This window comes from Pleuronectes platessa, chromosome 9 (genome assembly GCF_947347685.1).
Source record: "Pleuronectes platessa chromosome 9, fPlePla1.1, whole genome shotgun sequence".
Taxonomy (NCBI): domain Eukaryota; kingdom Metazoa; phylum Chordata; class Actinopteri; order Pleuronectiformes; family Pleuronectidae; genus Pleuronectes; species Pleuronectes platessa.
Window position 1 is genome coordinate 7,968,616 of NC_070634.1, and position 16,996 is coordinate 7,985,611.

The 16,996-nt window shown below is 42.9% G+C and overlaps 1 protein-coding gene across 2 annotated transcripts; it reads right to left on the minus strand.

Annotated features, from left to right (window-relative positions):
• usp46 (ubiquitin specific peptidase 46) lies at positions 1 to 13,214 on the minus strand. 2 transcript variants are annotated; one of them, XM_053430275.1, is made up of 9 exons: positions 12,894 to 13,214; positions 9,362 to 9,442; positions 8,343 to 8,556; positions 6,129 to 6,367; positions 5,602 to 5,678; positions 4,843 to 4,926; positions 4,569 to 4,766; positions 3,947 to 4,025; positions 1 to 3,820 (listed from the first exon to the last, which is right to left on the minus strand). In XM_053430275.1, the coding sequence occupies exons 1-9, from the start codon at positions 12,927 to 12,929 to the stop codon at positions 3,719 to 3,721; spliced, it is 1,110 nt and encodes a 369-aa protein (XP_053286250.1). In that variant the 5' UTR covers positions 12,930 to 13,214; the 3' UTR covers positions 1 to 3,718. The 2 variants fall into 2 exon arrangements, with proteins under 2 accessions (XP_053286250.1, XP_053286252.1); XM_053430277.1 differs by lacking the exon at positions 8,343 to 8,556 and having other exon boundaries at positions 12,894 to 12,929.
• Between the last annotated feature and the right edge of the window lie 3,782 nt (positions 13,215 to 16,996).

A 16,996-nucleotide genomic window follows, 5' to 3' on the forward strand; every position in this document is an offset into this window, starting at 1 on the left:
TTGATTTGATAGTCATTTTATTGAACAGAAGAAAATATAACTCAAAATGAATGTATTAGACTGTGGTTCTTCATATTAAAGCATTGAAGCTCATCGCTAATAAAGTGCACTTTCAGTTTACAGCCAAAACAGAGACTTGGATTCATCTCCTCCTTCCCTTGCACAACCAGCTCTATCAGATCCTACCGGCTGCAGGACCGAGCCCTCATAGGTAGAACACTGTCACAGTAAGATAAACAGACGGGTGACGAACTGAAGGAAACACCTGCAAAAAGAGCAGAGTCAAGAGGATGAAGATGTCCCCCATCTATGCCTAGAGTGATGGGTGAAATGTGTGATTATGAAAATTAATCACATGCCATGGCCTTTGTGAACCAGATCTTGACCCAACTTAATAATCATGATCTTTCAAAACACCAAATAAGGGAATATCTTTAGTAAGAATGTCATCCATCCCACCAGTAGCGATTTGTAGAGTCAACGCTGTGGTGCCCTGAAGCTCTTTTACAAGCTCCTGGTGGACCAACATCTTCCTAAGACACGTCCTGTTGGGTTTTCCTTCTAATTCATCACCCGTCTGTATAAGAGCAAGTGCAACAACTGAGCATCTCAGTGCGTGCGAGTGCATAAATGTTCATGGAAGATCAGCACATGAAAAGTCCCTTTCTTCTCACCTGAGTCTCAAAATATCTCAGACAACTCCGGCTACTGTCTTCTAAGCGGCTCAGTTCAACCCAGTAAAAATAACAGAGGTGTATGCCTCTGCACACCGTTCGGATGACTATGTGATCAAGTGATTGTAAATTAGCACATTACTTCTGAACAGGGTTTCATTAATGCTCAGCTAAAATCTTGCACTTTAAAAAAATATTATTTTGTATGTTTCCAGACGTGTTTTTCTACATAATATACATGTACAATTGTGTCTTTACAAAGAAAAGAATGTTCTGTTGGACTGTTGCAATGTCAGATCGACTCCAGTTTGGCACGTATTCCTCGTGACCTCACCTGCTGACAAACTACACGGAGGAGACGGCACATAAACAAGCGCATGAACACCCAGAGTTTCACCGTTGTCACTCTAAATTCTGCCTCTCCCGTTTGGACGCAGACAAAGCAGAAAATTAACTCTATTCCTACCTCTTAATTATAATGAGATGTTTGAAATGCTAATTTCCTGTGATGTGCAGCAAACAGGAATGTCATTCACATGAAAAAGGACAAATGAACAGTTCTTCCATGTCGCTCTATTCTACAGGGCAGGTCAACAAACCCTGGGGAAAACATCTACAGTACAAGGGTTATATTGTATTACTCAACAATGCAGCTTGAATTTCACCTCTGGAATCCTGGGATTTAGGTTTCAGATGTGTTACGTATGACTCATACACAACCAATCAACATCATCAAGGTCAGAGACAAACCCAGAGAGAAAAACAACGCTGTGGATCAACAAAGGAATGAAATTAAAAAAGAAAAAAAGAATGAAAGAACATTGAAGCTATGATCCCAGCAGCTTGTGTGCATTCCACATGGTGAAATGGGGGCATTAACTTTGATATCACGAGCACTCACACAGCACCGGGTAAAAAAATAATCATCCGAAAACAAACACGTCTACTACCAACATTTAAATGTCCTGTATATTAGTCTCACTGGGAAAATTGCACACTGAATCAATTCACCTCTTATTGCACTAGTTTCACTTTTTCATGTCAATCCAAAGATTATTGGAAGGTAGTGTCTCGCTTGCATTAGGTTAATCCGTCATATTTATTTAACATGCAAAAAAAAAAGAAAGGAAACCGATAAAAGCAACTTTTTTTTAGCTGTCATATGAAGTTGTGCATTACATACACCACGTCCTTCACACAGAGAGCTTCCACCTCACAGTCCTATCATACAGGGCTTTCAAAAGAGCCACGTTACACAAACACCTTTATTATCGAACGGTCCGTATTAGAAATAATATAGCAATAAATATGTTAAGTTCAATAAATAGGGGTGTTCTATCAGAACATAAAAGTATAAAGATGCAGCTGGTTTGAATGGAGATTTAACTGCGCTCACACTCAAATATAAGCTGAGCTTTTGCCAAGATTTCCTGCCGTGGTTCTCTTGCTCCCCTGTATTTTATGGGAACAGCACCAACAGCAAAAGTAACCAAAAGGAGATTCCCGGTAATATCATTTGCATCACTACACCTGGCAATCTATTGGTTGGCGAATTTTGGCGCAGAAGTAAAAATCTGAGCAGACATGTCACACATGCACAGAAGCAGCATAAGTGCAAGAAGAAGAGCTGAAGCTGGAGCGCAGGAGAACTAAGCACAAGCAGGGATATTTGAGTGTGAGCACAGGGTTTTGAGTGAGAGCATGAACTAATAAGTCCTTCTCTCAAACGGAAAGACCACACTCTTGCATAAAGATCAGGAAAAACACAACCTTTAAGGGATATTTCACTTAAATATGAATGTCTACTCAGCACTATGCTGATGGAGGGGTGGCGGAAGTGTTCGAGTCCACAAAACACTTCTAGAGTTTCATGCGGAAACTTTGTTGCAGCAGAATCCAATACAATTTAAGTCAATGTTGAGTCCTTCTTCAGACGTAAGAAAACAGGAAAAACACAACATGCTTCCATACTGCTCCTGTGGGGTCATCAAAGTGTCATCAAGATCCAACATTCATATTTGACTCGGTCTCTTACAATACGTTTTTAGCCCCAAAGTCCAATTGAAGTGGCTAAGCTTGTACACATGGTGTTAATGACGTTGTTTCGAATCGAATATGAATGTCGGGGCTTGCGGACACATGGTTGACACCACACGAGCAGTATGGAGAAATACCTTGTATTGGATTCTGCTCTAACAAAGTTTACCCCTAAGACTCCTCAAGTGCTTTGTGGACTCAAACACTTGACCCACCCCTCCATCGGCATACTGGTGAGTAGATGAGTGAATTCTCATTTTTGGGTGAACTATCCCTTTAAGGCTTTCCTTTCCTTTGTAGTGTTTCAGTGTCAAAGTATTGGTTCGTATGTGGTTCGTTATAACATGAGCTGTCAAGTGGACACAGTGCAGCTCACAGAACAAAACAATCTCTAGACTGTTAGGTAGTGGTTATCTTGTTACTTCAATAATTAATGCTAACTTATTGCTTCAGATTCTATCGATGCTTTGTATACAGTGTTTGTCTCCAACTTCATTCATGAACACATCAGAAGGACAGTGACCGGGACAATGAGAGGAATCATGTGGGGGAAGGGGACGTTATATATAAATAAATGATATAGTACAATTTCTGACAGCTGTCTGTATGTGCATCAGACCCTTCACCTCATCTCGTTCCTTGTAGAGAATCACCTCCTTCTCCCACTAGTCTATACCAAGCATGTACACTCCATTTTGTTTCCGTCATGCTGTTGAGCATTTTTTGCTTTTGTTTTAAAGTGCAGTCCAGATGCAGGTGACTAAAACGCACAGAGAGAAAGATGAAGTACAGATAAACCCCAGAGGCTGATGACACTGGGACTGGCAAAGGAATGGCACATGTGTCAGAGAGGTCTGATGTGGAGGAGGAGCAGGAGGTGCAGGAGGAGGAGGAGGAGGAGGAGGAGGAGGAGGAGGAGGAGGGCAGGAGTCTGGGGTCTGTTAGGCTGAGGGTCAAACATACAAATAGTTTCATCCTATTCAGTGTCATCCTCTGTCAGCGCTCAGTCACTCCCTGGACTGGTAGAAGAGGATATATCCTGACTCAGAGTTCTTGGAGATGTCTGAGGTAAGCCCGTAAAACTCCTCGATGGCCTGGGCGTCAATTTTCTGCAAAAACAGAAGTGAAATGTAATTAATGAACCAAAACAACAGTAAAAGCACAGTCAGAGAGAGGGAGAGAGAGAGAGAGAGAGAGAGAGAGAGAGAGAGAGAGAGAGAGAGAGGGTGACGCACCTCCACAATGTCATCATCGAATAGCAGCCAGAAGCCATGACTCTTCACTATGGTGATGTAATGACCTCTGTTTGGACCACTGAGGAATAACACAGAGACATTAGGTGAGTCTAGATGTTTTCAGTCATGAAACCATGAACTTGGTCTGGACATTTACTAGAGTTTGCCTTTCACATATGAACATCAAAGTACCCTAACACAACATATTGGGAATAGCATTCAGGGGGCGGGTCTTAAAACGAGGAATTCATCCCCAGCATTAGTTCTTATTTTTCTTAAGTAGCCGACAACTTTATCCAAATCATTTGTTCAGTTTTGCATCCAGTGCATTTCAGAAACATCATCAACACATCGACAAATTGTGAATTCTCTGCTGCATTCTCACATGGGCTCACTCTGACTTTGCATTCTAATTTACAGCTCCTCTGGTTCAGTGCGTGCATTTTTGCATAATCTTGCTAACTATCAGACCTTCTTAACAGGTAAAAAGAAATATTTTCTTGATTATTGAAAACAGAACTGTTAATGTCAGAGCTTATTGTCACATATTGAGAGCACTAAAATTCATGTGTAAAACAGGTGGGGTGCCCCTTAAATTCTTTCTAGTAACAATGAACCGTACCTGCCACAGTGAACCACCACAGCAACTAGATCATACATGCGATCCAGGTTGACCGCGTCCCCAGACGTGTTGAACAGACGCAGTTCCAGGGGGAACACCACTCTGTAGGACAGCTTGGTGTAGCGGTGCAGCTGCTCCATGTACTTGAACCTCTTCAGGTGAAGGGCCAGGATCATAGGAAGCTTCTTCACACGCATCCTGCAGAGAAGGACACGCGTGTTCAGTGTGTGTCTGACACATCAGAGCGCTGATGTGAGCTCAGTGCTTTACTGACCGTTTCTGTGCTTCCTGCTTGCTGCAGCACGCCTCACAGTAGTATTTGTACTCGCTGCACAAAGTCTCTGTGTTACTGAAGTCCCTAGAGGAGAGAGCATGCCACAGGAGGCTCAGTTATTTACCTTCAACTAACCAGGCAGTGACAAGGACAATGACAATGTAGAAGACGGTTGACTGTCAGCTAGGGTTGGTGTTGTTTGGATTTGTTTCTGATACCGATGGTAAATCAATACATTTAAAATGGTTCTGATGCCTTAGCCGTTACAATTTATTATAAAACGCACACAAAACGACAATCGAGGATAACAGCTTTTTTATTGTTAAGGTAAATTGTCAACTAGCATATGAACTAAATACTTAAATACATACAAATATAAATGAGTAGAAAACTCTAAACAAATTAACAAAATCACATAACTAAAAACGCAAAAGCATTTTGTTGTCATGTCCACTGGAGTTTGAGGTAGCTACTAGCTAAGTGTAGGCTAACGTTAGGTGCTGCCAGAGCCATGCATGTGTTGTGTGTTTGTTGCCACCAGTGTTCAGTGTGATGTTAACGAGGGACGTGTTGTTTATGTTCTAGTACAGAGCTCAGGCACAGAAATGAGAAATTCAAACCTGCGTTGTGGTTTGGTCCAATTGGATTTCAGAAACCGACCCTACTGTCAGCCGTGTAGCTGTGACTGAATATGCAACAGGGTTCAAAATTCTGAGACCTTGTACACCGTGAACCTATTGCATAGTAAATAGATACTACCTGAGACAGTGTGTTATCGATGTGTTTTGCTCCACATCCACAGAAAGATCCAGAAAATCCTCGTCTTTGCTGCTCACCTGTAACACAGAGGGAGAGAGAGGAGACTAAACTGTCATTTTCTGTGGCTGAGTCAGTGAGGATAAGCCTGCTGTGCTGTGACCGCGCACGCACGCACACGCACACACACAGTCTTTGAAATGCTTATTATGCTGAGTTGTCTCCGCACAGTGCATCGCCTCAGTGTTTGCAGGGGTTGTTCAGGGCAACTCGTCCCACTCCTCGCCCTCAAATTTGAGGACAAAGCCTCCGGCAGTCCTGACGTAAAGTGGGTGGCCAGAGTCGGCCGGTTGTACTCACTAAATCCGTTTTTTTGCATCCTTCAGAGTCTCTGCAAAGGGCTAATCCCCTTTTCAGACTTATTCAGAGAGAATCAAGGTGATACAGGGACATTGCAGGAGTGTAGACAGAAAACATAAAATGTTCTAACCATCTTATAGAAGTCTATCAAATTAGGCAGGGACACTGACCGTTTCACAGTTGAGGCAACGCGTCTCATTGGTCAGTGTGCCTTGGAAGATATCGTGAACCCATGTGGGCTCGGTCTTGTTCTCCGTCTCTGTCTCCGTGGTGACGGCGGTGCCATTGTTCTTGAGGCGTCCGTTCTGCCTCTCCTGCTTCTTCTCCTCCTGCAGGATGTCAGCCACCGTGTTCAGCAGGTAGTTCAGAAATTCGTGTGCGTCCTGTTGCATGTAGTTGTCAAACAGATCTGGAGGGAGATACAGAACAACATGAACGATGAAGACCCATAGACGGAGATCAAGAATGCACAGTAACGTCAAATCTTTTTGGCCCCCATTTCCATCCATTTGATAAAGGGAATACTTGTCCATTTTTATATTTACATTTCTGGACTTGATATTCCTGCACCTTACAGGCCTATACTAAAGAGATTTATCACACAGAGAGATATTATAATACAGCTGAATTACTGAAATATACATTTAGAATTTTGGGAAACAGGCTTATTTGTTTTCTGTTTATAAGTTGGATAAAAAGATGATACTTATTTGATATCTGTCTGCCAAGAATAAAGGTATCATCCATAATCTATACTGCTTATGCTTTAAGGGTTGGAGCCAATCCCAGCTGACACTAGGCGAGAGGCAGGAAACATAAATAATATGACCGTAACATGTCAGAGTGAATCAATGTGAAATGATGAAGAAGTCGACTTGGAAAGAAAAACAATTCTTTCCGATGGTAAGAGCCGATGGTGTTATAAACATTCATGTCTGAAAATATCTTTAGAGACAAATAATTTTCCACAATCACATCAACACCTGAGACAATTTAAAGTGTAAAATCAACCCAATTTCCAATCTGCATGTTTGTGGGACAAAGCTGGAGAACCTGGAGAAAACCCGAGCAGACACGAGGAGAACATGCAAACTCCACACAGAAAGACCTTGGTTTACCAAGATTTGAACCAATAATCTTTTTGCTGTCAGGAAACTACTGTACCACCATGCAGCCCAGTTTAACATATGTTTAAGCCAATTAGTGAGCGTTAGATGTGCTGAGAGATTCCTCCTGTTTCCAGTCTTTATGCTAAGCTACTTTAAACCGCAATTAGCTATTAATACATTACATACAGAAGTTTAGGGATTTGGTACATAATTCTGGATAGAATCCAATAGCATTTCATATAATATCTGTGATATCTCTCTTCACTGTGCTTTTTCTCATTCTTATAAAAAGGTATGTGTTATTAACAACATCAATAATCAACAATAATGAAAAGTGGGGATGTAAATAAAATCACAGGCTCCACTGATGCTACCAGCCTTCGTACACGCTTCTATTTGACAGATCTGTATGTGAAAGGTGAAAACTGAGAAGAGGGGGATCAGAGGGGAGAGAGAGAGAGAGAGAGAGAGAGAGAGAGAGAGAGAGAGAGAGAGAGAGAGAGAGAGAGAGAGAGAGAAATGAAGAGGCGATCGGAGAGGAGGCAGCTGACCGAAGCCGGGTCCTAACAGAGATTGCATTGTTCAGTCACATAAAGAACTTCCTCAATATGGAGAGCAGAGAACAGTCGGCCTCTCTGTCAGCTCGACTCTGACTGACCTTACCACCAGCATACACCTGTCCTTCACCTCAAATATTCAGAGCACATTAAACAGGCAAAGCTACCAGACAACGACACAGAACCACACATCTCCACTCCCTGACTGTGAGTGTGGAGAGGTGAACTGTGTGGCTTAGCAAGTAAATAATAAAACAAAAATATTTTTAGAGGAAATGGTTACAGATGCTTTCATTTTAAGACTTTGAACAAGACACCTACAGAGGTCCATATCCCACATTTATGTAGACCAATAAGACATTTGTAGAAATGAACTCCCAAAAAAATGTCAACAGAAAATTTGCTCTGCCTTTCACAAATGACCAGTGACGGTGTCCACCATCAACGTGTAAAGTGAGCGCAGGTCAGTGGGGGAGGGAGGACATGCAGCAGGGGAATACGGCACAGTAAAAGGACACCGGACATGCAATATGGATATCTGTATCCTTTTTTCATGTCTTTCACGTCATTTACACAACCACTCTCTCTGACAGTTTACTAGGGTGATGGGACAAATAGTTGTCCGGAGCAACATAATATTTCGCAACCATATCCGTTGTTCAGTGGATCTCTGAAAGCAGCTAATCATAAATCTTTTAACTAAGTATAAGGCTCTTGCCGTTCTCTTTCCGTAGGCGGGAGATGAACTTCTTGGGTGGGATGACGCCCACTTTCTTCTTCTGCGTGGCGATGGAGTGGAAGAGGTCGGCCAGGCATGTGAGCAGGTTCTCCTTCTTCTTCTGCTGGGCTTTGTAGGCCAGCACATTCTCCCGGAAAGGCCGGCAGAAGTAGAGAGCCTGGAGCACTGAGTTACAGTAACATGTGTTTCCGAACTGGAGGAGGGAAGAGAGCAGAAGGATACGAGGAGGACAGAGAGAAGGTTTCAGTCCATAAGTCAGTTTAGCTGGGTGAAAAACACATGTGCTCTTTTGTTTTTTCACTGACTGTATATAAAAATGGATCACTTGTCTCCACTTCCTACAATCCAGAAATGAATTTAGATCAATGGATGGCATTTTGAGCCAGAGTCGGCGCAGTAGCCATTGGAGGATGGAGCCACACTAGCAAGATCCCACCCGAGTCATACACTCGACCAATCATGAATCAGTCTCAGCTGTCAATCATGATGTTTCACCTCATTTTTATGGCATTAACTAACTAATTAAAATGAAACATACCGCAAAAGTGTGATAACAGCTACACAAAATGACAGATACAAGCTTTCAGAAAAAGAACAATTATTTGATGTTTACTTTAACATAACTTTGGCTCCTACCCATTCACTATAATGGAGGAGGTGGGGTTTGTGACCTGTACTGCAGCCAGGCAAAAGGTGGCGATCAAGGCACTTTGGCTTCACTTTGGTCATCCATCTTTATATATAGTCGATGGGAAATATTCATTTGGCAGACGCTTCATCTATTGTATTGAGACACCTGGGTGTTCATGTCAATGTCATGTTATATACACACAATCTTCGATTGGCCAACAGAACCACAAACAACACTGTTCCATGTAATAAATCATCCAGTAAACACCATGACTCACTGAGCTGCTGTGGCAGTTTGTTATGAAAAATGACACCAGTGTTCGGGCATTGACCTTTGTTCATGTATGAGAGGACTTAGCGATACTCACGTTGACCAATCCAAAGTAGTGTTCATTGATTGGAAACTGCTCCGGGCCGATGTCTTTCTCCAGAGCAGAGGCATTGGTGCCCTGAAAGGACAAAACAGGAAAAACGTGGGATTGTGCATTACGCTGTCGTCATCTCCATCGTCTCATGTGACACAGTTTGCATATTAATGTTTATTTAGTCACGAGGCTGAAACCAAAACCTCATTGTTAGTCTGTGTGCAGCCAAATTAATATGGAAATATTGTGTTCCCATCAAACATGCTACTGAAGCTTCAGAGCCCAAGCAACTAGAGCAGAGGTTCTCAATGTTTTCTTGAGATAGAAGATAGAAAATCTTATAGGGACCTACTCATTTGCGTCCCTTGAAATAATTTGAAAGACTTATTTTCATTACATAAAGAAGGAAACAGCACAAGATATAGAAACATGGAAAGTTATTAAACATCTACTTACTGATTGCACATACGTCTGTCTATGGAATGCATATCTCGCTAACCATTCTACCTATTGGCTTAACACTTGGCATGTGTATTGTAAATAGCCTGAGAGTGTGCAGTGTAGGGTTTTGTGCGATTTAGACACGTGATATGTTCAATATTAAGTCCTCAAATAAACTCCTGCAGTGGTTAGTAGTGGCAGCCTGCGGCCAGTTATATCCAGCCTCATTCTCATCATTCTGATAATTTAATTATTTTTATTAAACCATATCGGACAGAAATCTTTAACATTAAATGTTAATGCACTGTACCAGGCCTGGGACAGACACCCAGGGAGCCATATACACCTCCACCACCTGGGCCAGAGTGCACACAGCCCGGCCACAGCGCCACCAAGCCCGGGGCAACACCCAGTGAGCTACTGACAGCTCACTTTGTGTCTTTTCATACATGTATGGACTTTAAAATAAGGTTATGACTTACAGTTTTTACCAGCTCTGTCAGTGATTTACTGCTCCTCTCTGTGTCTCTATTATTCATGCTGCACACCGCCAAACAAATCGAGTGCACGCTGCCAGCTGCTCTGGCTTTCCATACCTAGTCTAGGTTTACAACTGTTGTTTATACCCAGTCTGAGTTTACACCTGTCCAAAGACGCTGTGTGTGCGTGTGTCTGGCTGTCTGCATGTCAGTGAGAGAGAGAGAGACGTGAGCAGTGGAGTCTGTGTGTATGTGTGTGTGTGTAAATTTGACAGAGACGGCCGCCTCGCAATTCTCTATGCAGGAAAAACCCTGGAGCACAATACAGGTTAAAAGAGAACAGACAAGTTTAGAACAGGCTCTGCACTAGTATATTACAAGTATTCACCACATTGAAATAGAATATCCCTAGATCAGGATCATTCATTTCAGAACCCAAAATGAGAAGTCTCTTTCTAATAAAGCATAATTGATCAAAATTATCTTTCCTCTAGAGTGTACAACATCCTGCTCATTTTCATTCCTTTGCTTTCCTAGAAGAAGACTTCCTGTCAAAACAGAAAAAGGATATGGTCTCAATAGGCCGACCCGTGTCTAAAGTCAGGAGTATTTAGCATCTGATTGACGGGACAGAGCACTTATCTGCTGTCAGGCCCTTTTCACATCAGAGCTCAAAGCCTTCTCCAAATGAACCACAGCTTTGTCGAGCTAACACACACGACAATTTAATCTGGGGGAAGGCTTTGACTTTCAATGACCATCATTTCTCTCTGTCAAACAAGGCCGTGAATAATACCTCTTTGTCCGATTTCCTGCTTCCAGTCTAAGATGCTGCAGCGCGTCCGCAGGCACAAGTTCATGCACTCCCCACATAACCAGGTTCTAGTTTGCCACATACAACATTTGTGTGAGACGTGAAGCTTCCACACAACGTCGACCGACACCTGAAGCCACATTTTGACATCTGAGCTCCTCATCATAAAGAGCAGGCTGTGGCATCATTTATTTAGAAGGATAAAGAAACAATCATCAAAAGGAAACAAGGCGGAGCAGGACGATGTGACCCCGTGACCACAACCTGTCGCCAGCTGTCTGCGGAGGGAAACATTCAGACTTTGCATCAAGTTCATTTCTTTCTCGAAAACTGAAGACTTAATTCTTTTTGAATGAAATACGTCCTGTCATCATCACCTGCTTGGGCTGTTGTCAATTCGGCTATTGGATTCACTTGAATGGAGAAATGCATGAATGGTCTCCTTCATTCATCTTGTTGCCTCAGAAATATCAATATGGTTTTACTACCAACTAAATGAACGTCCTCATTGTAGACAATAAGCAATTCTGTGACCTGCTTCAGCTTCCGATTCTATGGTCGATTGTTTGACGCTGTTTCAACTCTCGGCGGTTGGCCCAAAAGTCTGAATGATTCAAGAACATGTCTTCACCCTGCGAGCGATCTGCACCGTGGTTCAGTTTGATCTGGACTGAGACCACCTCTTTGGTTGGACAACATTTTGGTCAATTCGTCCAAGGCAGCTTTCACACCTGTTATTTTGGTTTGAACTAAAATGAAAAGTGTCAGGTCTGGAGCAAACAAGGAAGCCATGTAAGCGCCCTGACTCGAACTAGAGCTAATTGTCAGTGCACTTCTTTACCTCCTGCACTTTGTCTCCCTGAACTGATTTAGCACTTACTTCAAGCTCTCACACTGTAATGAAGGGATTTAATGTTGTCTCTCAGTCGCTTTTGGATTAAAGCATGTACAAAACGAATAGATGTGCAACGCGTCTGTGTGTGTGTGTGTGTGTGTGTGTGTGTCATTAGTGCACTCTGGACACTGACACAGGCAGCAGGCTCTTTACAACAGTGTCCTTCTATATAAAAGGGAAGAGGCATTAAGCAGAGCCATATAAGACGGTTCTTAGTGAACACGACGTCAACACAGCTTAGTGCAGATCCCTGCTCTCTATGACCAGGATGTAATGTGATCGTGTGACCAGTCCTCTGCAGCGTGCAAGGCCTCATTCACCTGTCAATCATCTCTGACCGCTGCACTGACTGCACGTGGTCTCTGCAGGATGCAACACACAGGGTCAACACCACTGAGAGGGAGTCCAGTATCAAAGGTCTGAGGCTCATTCATGTCAGTGTTTGAGCACCAGGACCTGCTAAAACACACATCCTCACAGCTTCCACCTGAAAGGAACATGCTGCAGGAGGAGGAAGAGGAGGAGGAAGCTGAACATGCACCTTGCAGGAAGAGGTGGTGGAGGACGAGGATGAAGAGGGGGAGGAGGTGAGATAGGAAGAAGAAAAGGGAGGATAAACCCAGCATATGGATGAGGGGGACGAAGAAGAGCAGGCAGCTGGAGCATGCGCCCTGCAGGAGGAAGAGGAGTGAACGAAGAAGAAGAGGACGCTGAAGCATGCACCCTGCAAGAAGAGTAGGATGAGCATGAACTGGAAGAGCAGGAGGAAGATGATGAAGAGGCGGAGGAAGAGGAGAAGGAAGCAGGAGGAGGGGGGGGGGGGCACCAATGGACATCAAGTTCAACACACAGGCTGTAGGCGTTTCACTCACACGCGCACACACACAGACAGAGTGAGTTACTCACCATATTACAAATGGAGGCGATGTTTCTGACAGTCATTTAGTTCACAGTGTCCCCCTCACCACCATCTTCATAAAACAAACATGATGCGGGAGCGAGGCGACGCGGACGAATGAAGCAGGTTTGCAGCCGCGGCTGGAGGCCAGACTGCAGCCTCCAGCGTCAGAGAGCAGGCGGAGGGACACGGAGCAGCATGCAGCCAGCAGGGAGCCGAGAGGCGGACAGCACTCAGCGTCGAGCCGGCCTCATCCTCACACACGGCCCGGGAACACCGCAGCTACAGACCGCCGATACATGAGAGAACCGTGGGGAAGTTCCAGGCAGCAGGTTGTTAGCAACGACCGAGAGACAAGTGTGATGTGCGGGGGGGAGAGCACCGGTCCCGCCTATCCCGGGGAAAACTCCAGAGCTGATTGGTTAACGCACTTATCTGTTGATTGACCGGGCGGCAGGACCAAACGCAGACTTGCACGGCTAAGCTCAGTTGAGCTGCAACCAATCATCGGCGACTCAACGCACGATGGCTTCTGGGAAATGTAGTTGTCTTGTGGGACGTATCTAAACAGATGTAGGGATTAAAAAAAAAAACTCTAATATTCAATGTTACAAAAGTTTCCCCCGATATTAATCAGCAGTGATTGGGTCATTAATTTAATGATAATCAATGTAAAACTATTTATAAAAAAACACCAAAATACAAAGTGACCAAATTCAATCCCAGTCTTGATCAACCATGATTTAGATATTGATTTAACTATGATCAATATAAAATTCGATAATGTGGTCAATAAAATATCAAGTGTTTAGTCCAAAATATAATTAATTAATTCCATCATACTTAAAGAACCATTAGCATTTTTATTTGATAAATGAGAAATCAGTGATGATTTTTAAAATTGACCATGAAAACCTCTTGTTTCAGTAAAAAAATTGCATAAACAAACCAATAGTCAAATTACTATTTGATTGAAAAGAAACAATGACACCAGTTGAATTAAAGAGGAATTCGTATTGCTTCCTCACACTGAGAGGGAATTCACATAACAACAACAAACCAACATCCATTCAGAGTCAGTGTACATTCAAAATTACAGTGCGTTCACACATACTCATAGAAATATATCCGGCCTCCCACGAATCTTGAGTTCTGAAGGCGAGTTGTGTTGAGCACATCATTTAAATAAACTGCTTTCAGACACGTACTGAACTCAGGATATTCTTCTGAATTGATCTGGAGGGACTCTGTGTGAGAACATAAATGTCTAGGTCAGTGGCTTCAGACAATTTTCTTGCACATCTCCTTGTACAATGTCCCCCCCCCCCCCCCTCACCTTAGAGCTCTGGACATTTTGCTGTTGCCCTGAACGCATCTGACCTGGATAATCTCCTGCTGCGTTCTTCATATGTGAAAGACAAACTCCAGAAATGTCCACATCTGATTGTTCGGATATATTTTCATTTCTGAAAGCAGCTATCGTTTGCTGCAACTGGACTGCCGCCATGTTCTGAGACATTCCTCTGATGATGTCATCAGGGTTCAGTTTACTGTTGAAGACTCCATTAAAAATATAAGTGTCGAGGCTCTTTATTGCTTAGAGACAAGGCTTTACACTCAGTGGTGGGCATTTGTTGTCATCCTTAACATTTTGTCTACTAAGTAGCTAATCTTTTAATTTGCAGGTATTCTGGACCCTAACCATCTATTATGTGGCTGTAATGAAGAGGCAGGACATTAGAGAAGGTAAGTGTCCTGTCTGCAGAGCTCTGCAGGACGCCAGCGCCCTCAGGACGCTCCCCATTCACCTCCGGCTTTGATGGCGCTTTCACAACAATCGACAACCCGACAATTATCCTCTTAGCATGTGAACAAAAAGAAAGGAAAACAACAAATAATTAAGATGAGCCCACTTCAAAAGGAATGCGAAAGGAGAGAGGAATTAAAAGTATTTAGAGAAAAACAAAGAACGACAGGGTGAGGATGGAAGAGGTTTGGAATGCACCCGGGGTTATTTAGACATTTGTTGATATATGAATACTTTTGATTGACATGTGCGGTAGCTACAGATACAACACATTCCCAGACTGACTTTCTATTTCAGATCAGTATTAATAGGAAAGAGAGGAACTTCCCCCTTTCCTGCTTTTATTGTCATTTCTACGGCTCTTCACATGCTCTCTGGTGGAAACATGGATACAGAGAATGTCCGCCGTTTAAAAACTACACCTCAAAACTCTCATTGACATGCTGAAACCAAAATAGGCTTGAAAACAAGTCCAGCTCCTTTACATCTGATGTTCTATTCACATCCTTTTTTATGAGATCAGATCTCTTGTCGACACTTCACATGAACAGTCGGTGTTTATGTGGAGTGTTAATCTCTTTGTGTTTTTCCTCCTCAGGTTTGGACAGAGCTGACAGGACCTCTGTGTCCACAACAGGTTTTTTTTCCAGCCAGTAGGTGAACCTCAGAGGACCCTGTCCGCTCGCCTCAGTGGAGATCAGATGTGAGGCTGAATGTTTGGACTTTCATGTGAGTGTGCACATACATCACACACTCACGCGCACACACACACACACACACACACACACACACACACACACACACACACACACACACACACACACACACACACACACACACACACACACACACACACACACACACACACACACACACACACACACACACACACACACACACACACACACACACACAGATAAGGAAACACTGGAGCTCAGACAGTGTTTCCAGTAAACGTGTCTAAAAGCAAAGACGACCTTCCTGTTGTTCAGTTGCTGCAAAGAGGAGAATGAATTATGCATCTTTGTCTGTGCTGCCAAAGAAATATTTCCCCGGCTCCGAGCTTGTGATTCATTGCAGCCCGGTGACATTTGGCTGCGGCCTCTGAAAAATCAAGGTTAGGAACAGTCTATTAACATTGTTTTATACACAAGTTCAATGGTAACAGAGAAACTATGCTCGCTCGCCGCACCAGAGATGGTGTGTGTTCTGGGGACTGGGCGAATTGCGATGGCTGCAAATAGAAATGATTCATAGTCAGAGTCTCAACACATGCTGTTACATCTTTTAACCTTCACTTATCAATGCTTCTTTATGAAGCCGCATTCTTTGAAGTCACAGTAATGAATGCGCTGGGTTTTGACATCACTTTTAAAACTTATCTCCTTGTCAGTTGCCTATGAAACAAAGGTTACATCAACTTAACTTATAAAAACATCCAAACAAACCATCACCATCTCTGCTCTTTGATTGGTTTCAAACCGTGTGGGCACAGAGATAACATAGTGATAGAATCAGCAGCAGCAAGCCCACAGTTACTGCAATGAAAGATGATAGCGGGATCTGATCATTTAGGCAAAGGTTCCGTTGATGTGACTCTGGATGCAAAACACAATCCCCGGTGACTACTGCTTCTTTCTTCATTTGTTTTTTTAACTTACCCTGTGAAGTGATCAGCTGCTGTCTGTCCCCCCCAGAAAGAGGACAGGTTAGTGTGTGTGTGCCTGATTTCTGAGGTGCATTTCTTCAAAAGCAACGTCAATGACACAAAGACGCCTTAGATTTTTTTCAATAATCAACAGGATATATAAACATATATATTTAATCAAAAATAAAAGAAATGCAAAGTAGTTGTTTGCATTAGTATTCCCTTTAAAGATGCACCTGTAGCTGCAGTGTCAATAGAGTCTGTGTGGACATTTTGATTTCATATCATCTGGATTCTACAATTTTCCCCCATTTCTCTATGCGAAGCAGCTCAAGCTGCGGGAGGATTGTGAAAAATGACACTGTCTTTGAATCAACTTTGATTTAATGCTGTAAAACCATAAAACATGAGACATTGAAAATTGAAAACTGACGTCTTTCATGTGGATGTTTTGTCCAACTAACTGTCAGAACAGGTTGACATTCACACGAAACCGAGAAAAACAGAAACTCACATGTCAAAAGGTGGGATCAGTTACTGTCTGACATTTCCCCTCAAATACCATTTCAAGCTCATGTATTTTCTATTGTTTCATAACAAGTATATAAAGAGGACTTCTTAGACCAGGGCTACATCTTTTCCATCAAAATGAGCAG

What these genes read in the sequence shown, in the direction of transcription:
- usp46 (XM_053430275.1), bottom strand. Translation starts at nt 12,929, where the DNA reads ATGACTGTCAGAAACATCGCCTCCATTTGTAATATG. An exon ending in TCGCCTCCATTTGTAATATG is followed by an intron (nt 9,443 to 12,893) that starts GTGAGTAACTCA and finishes TTGTCCTTTCAG; the next exon opens with GGCACCAATGCCTCTGCTCT. An exon ending in ACTACTTTGGATTGGTCAAC is followed by an intron (nt 8,557 to 9,361) that starts GTGAGTATCGCT and finishes TCCCTCCTCCAG; the next exon opens with TTCGGAAACACATGTTACTG.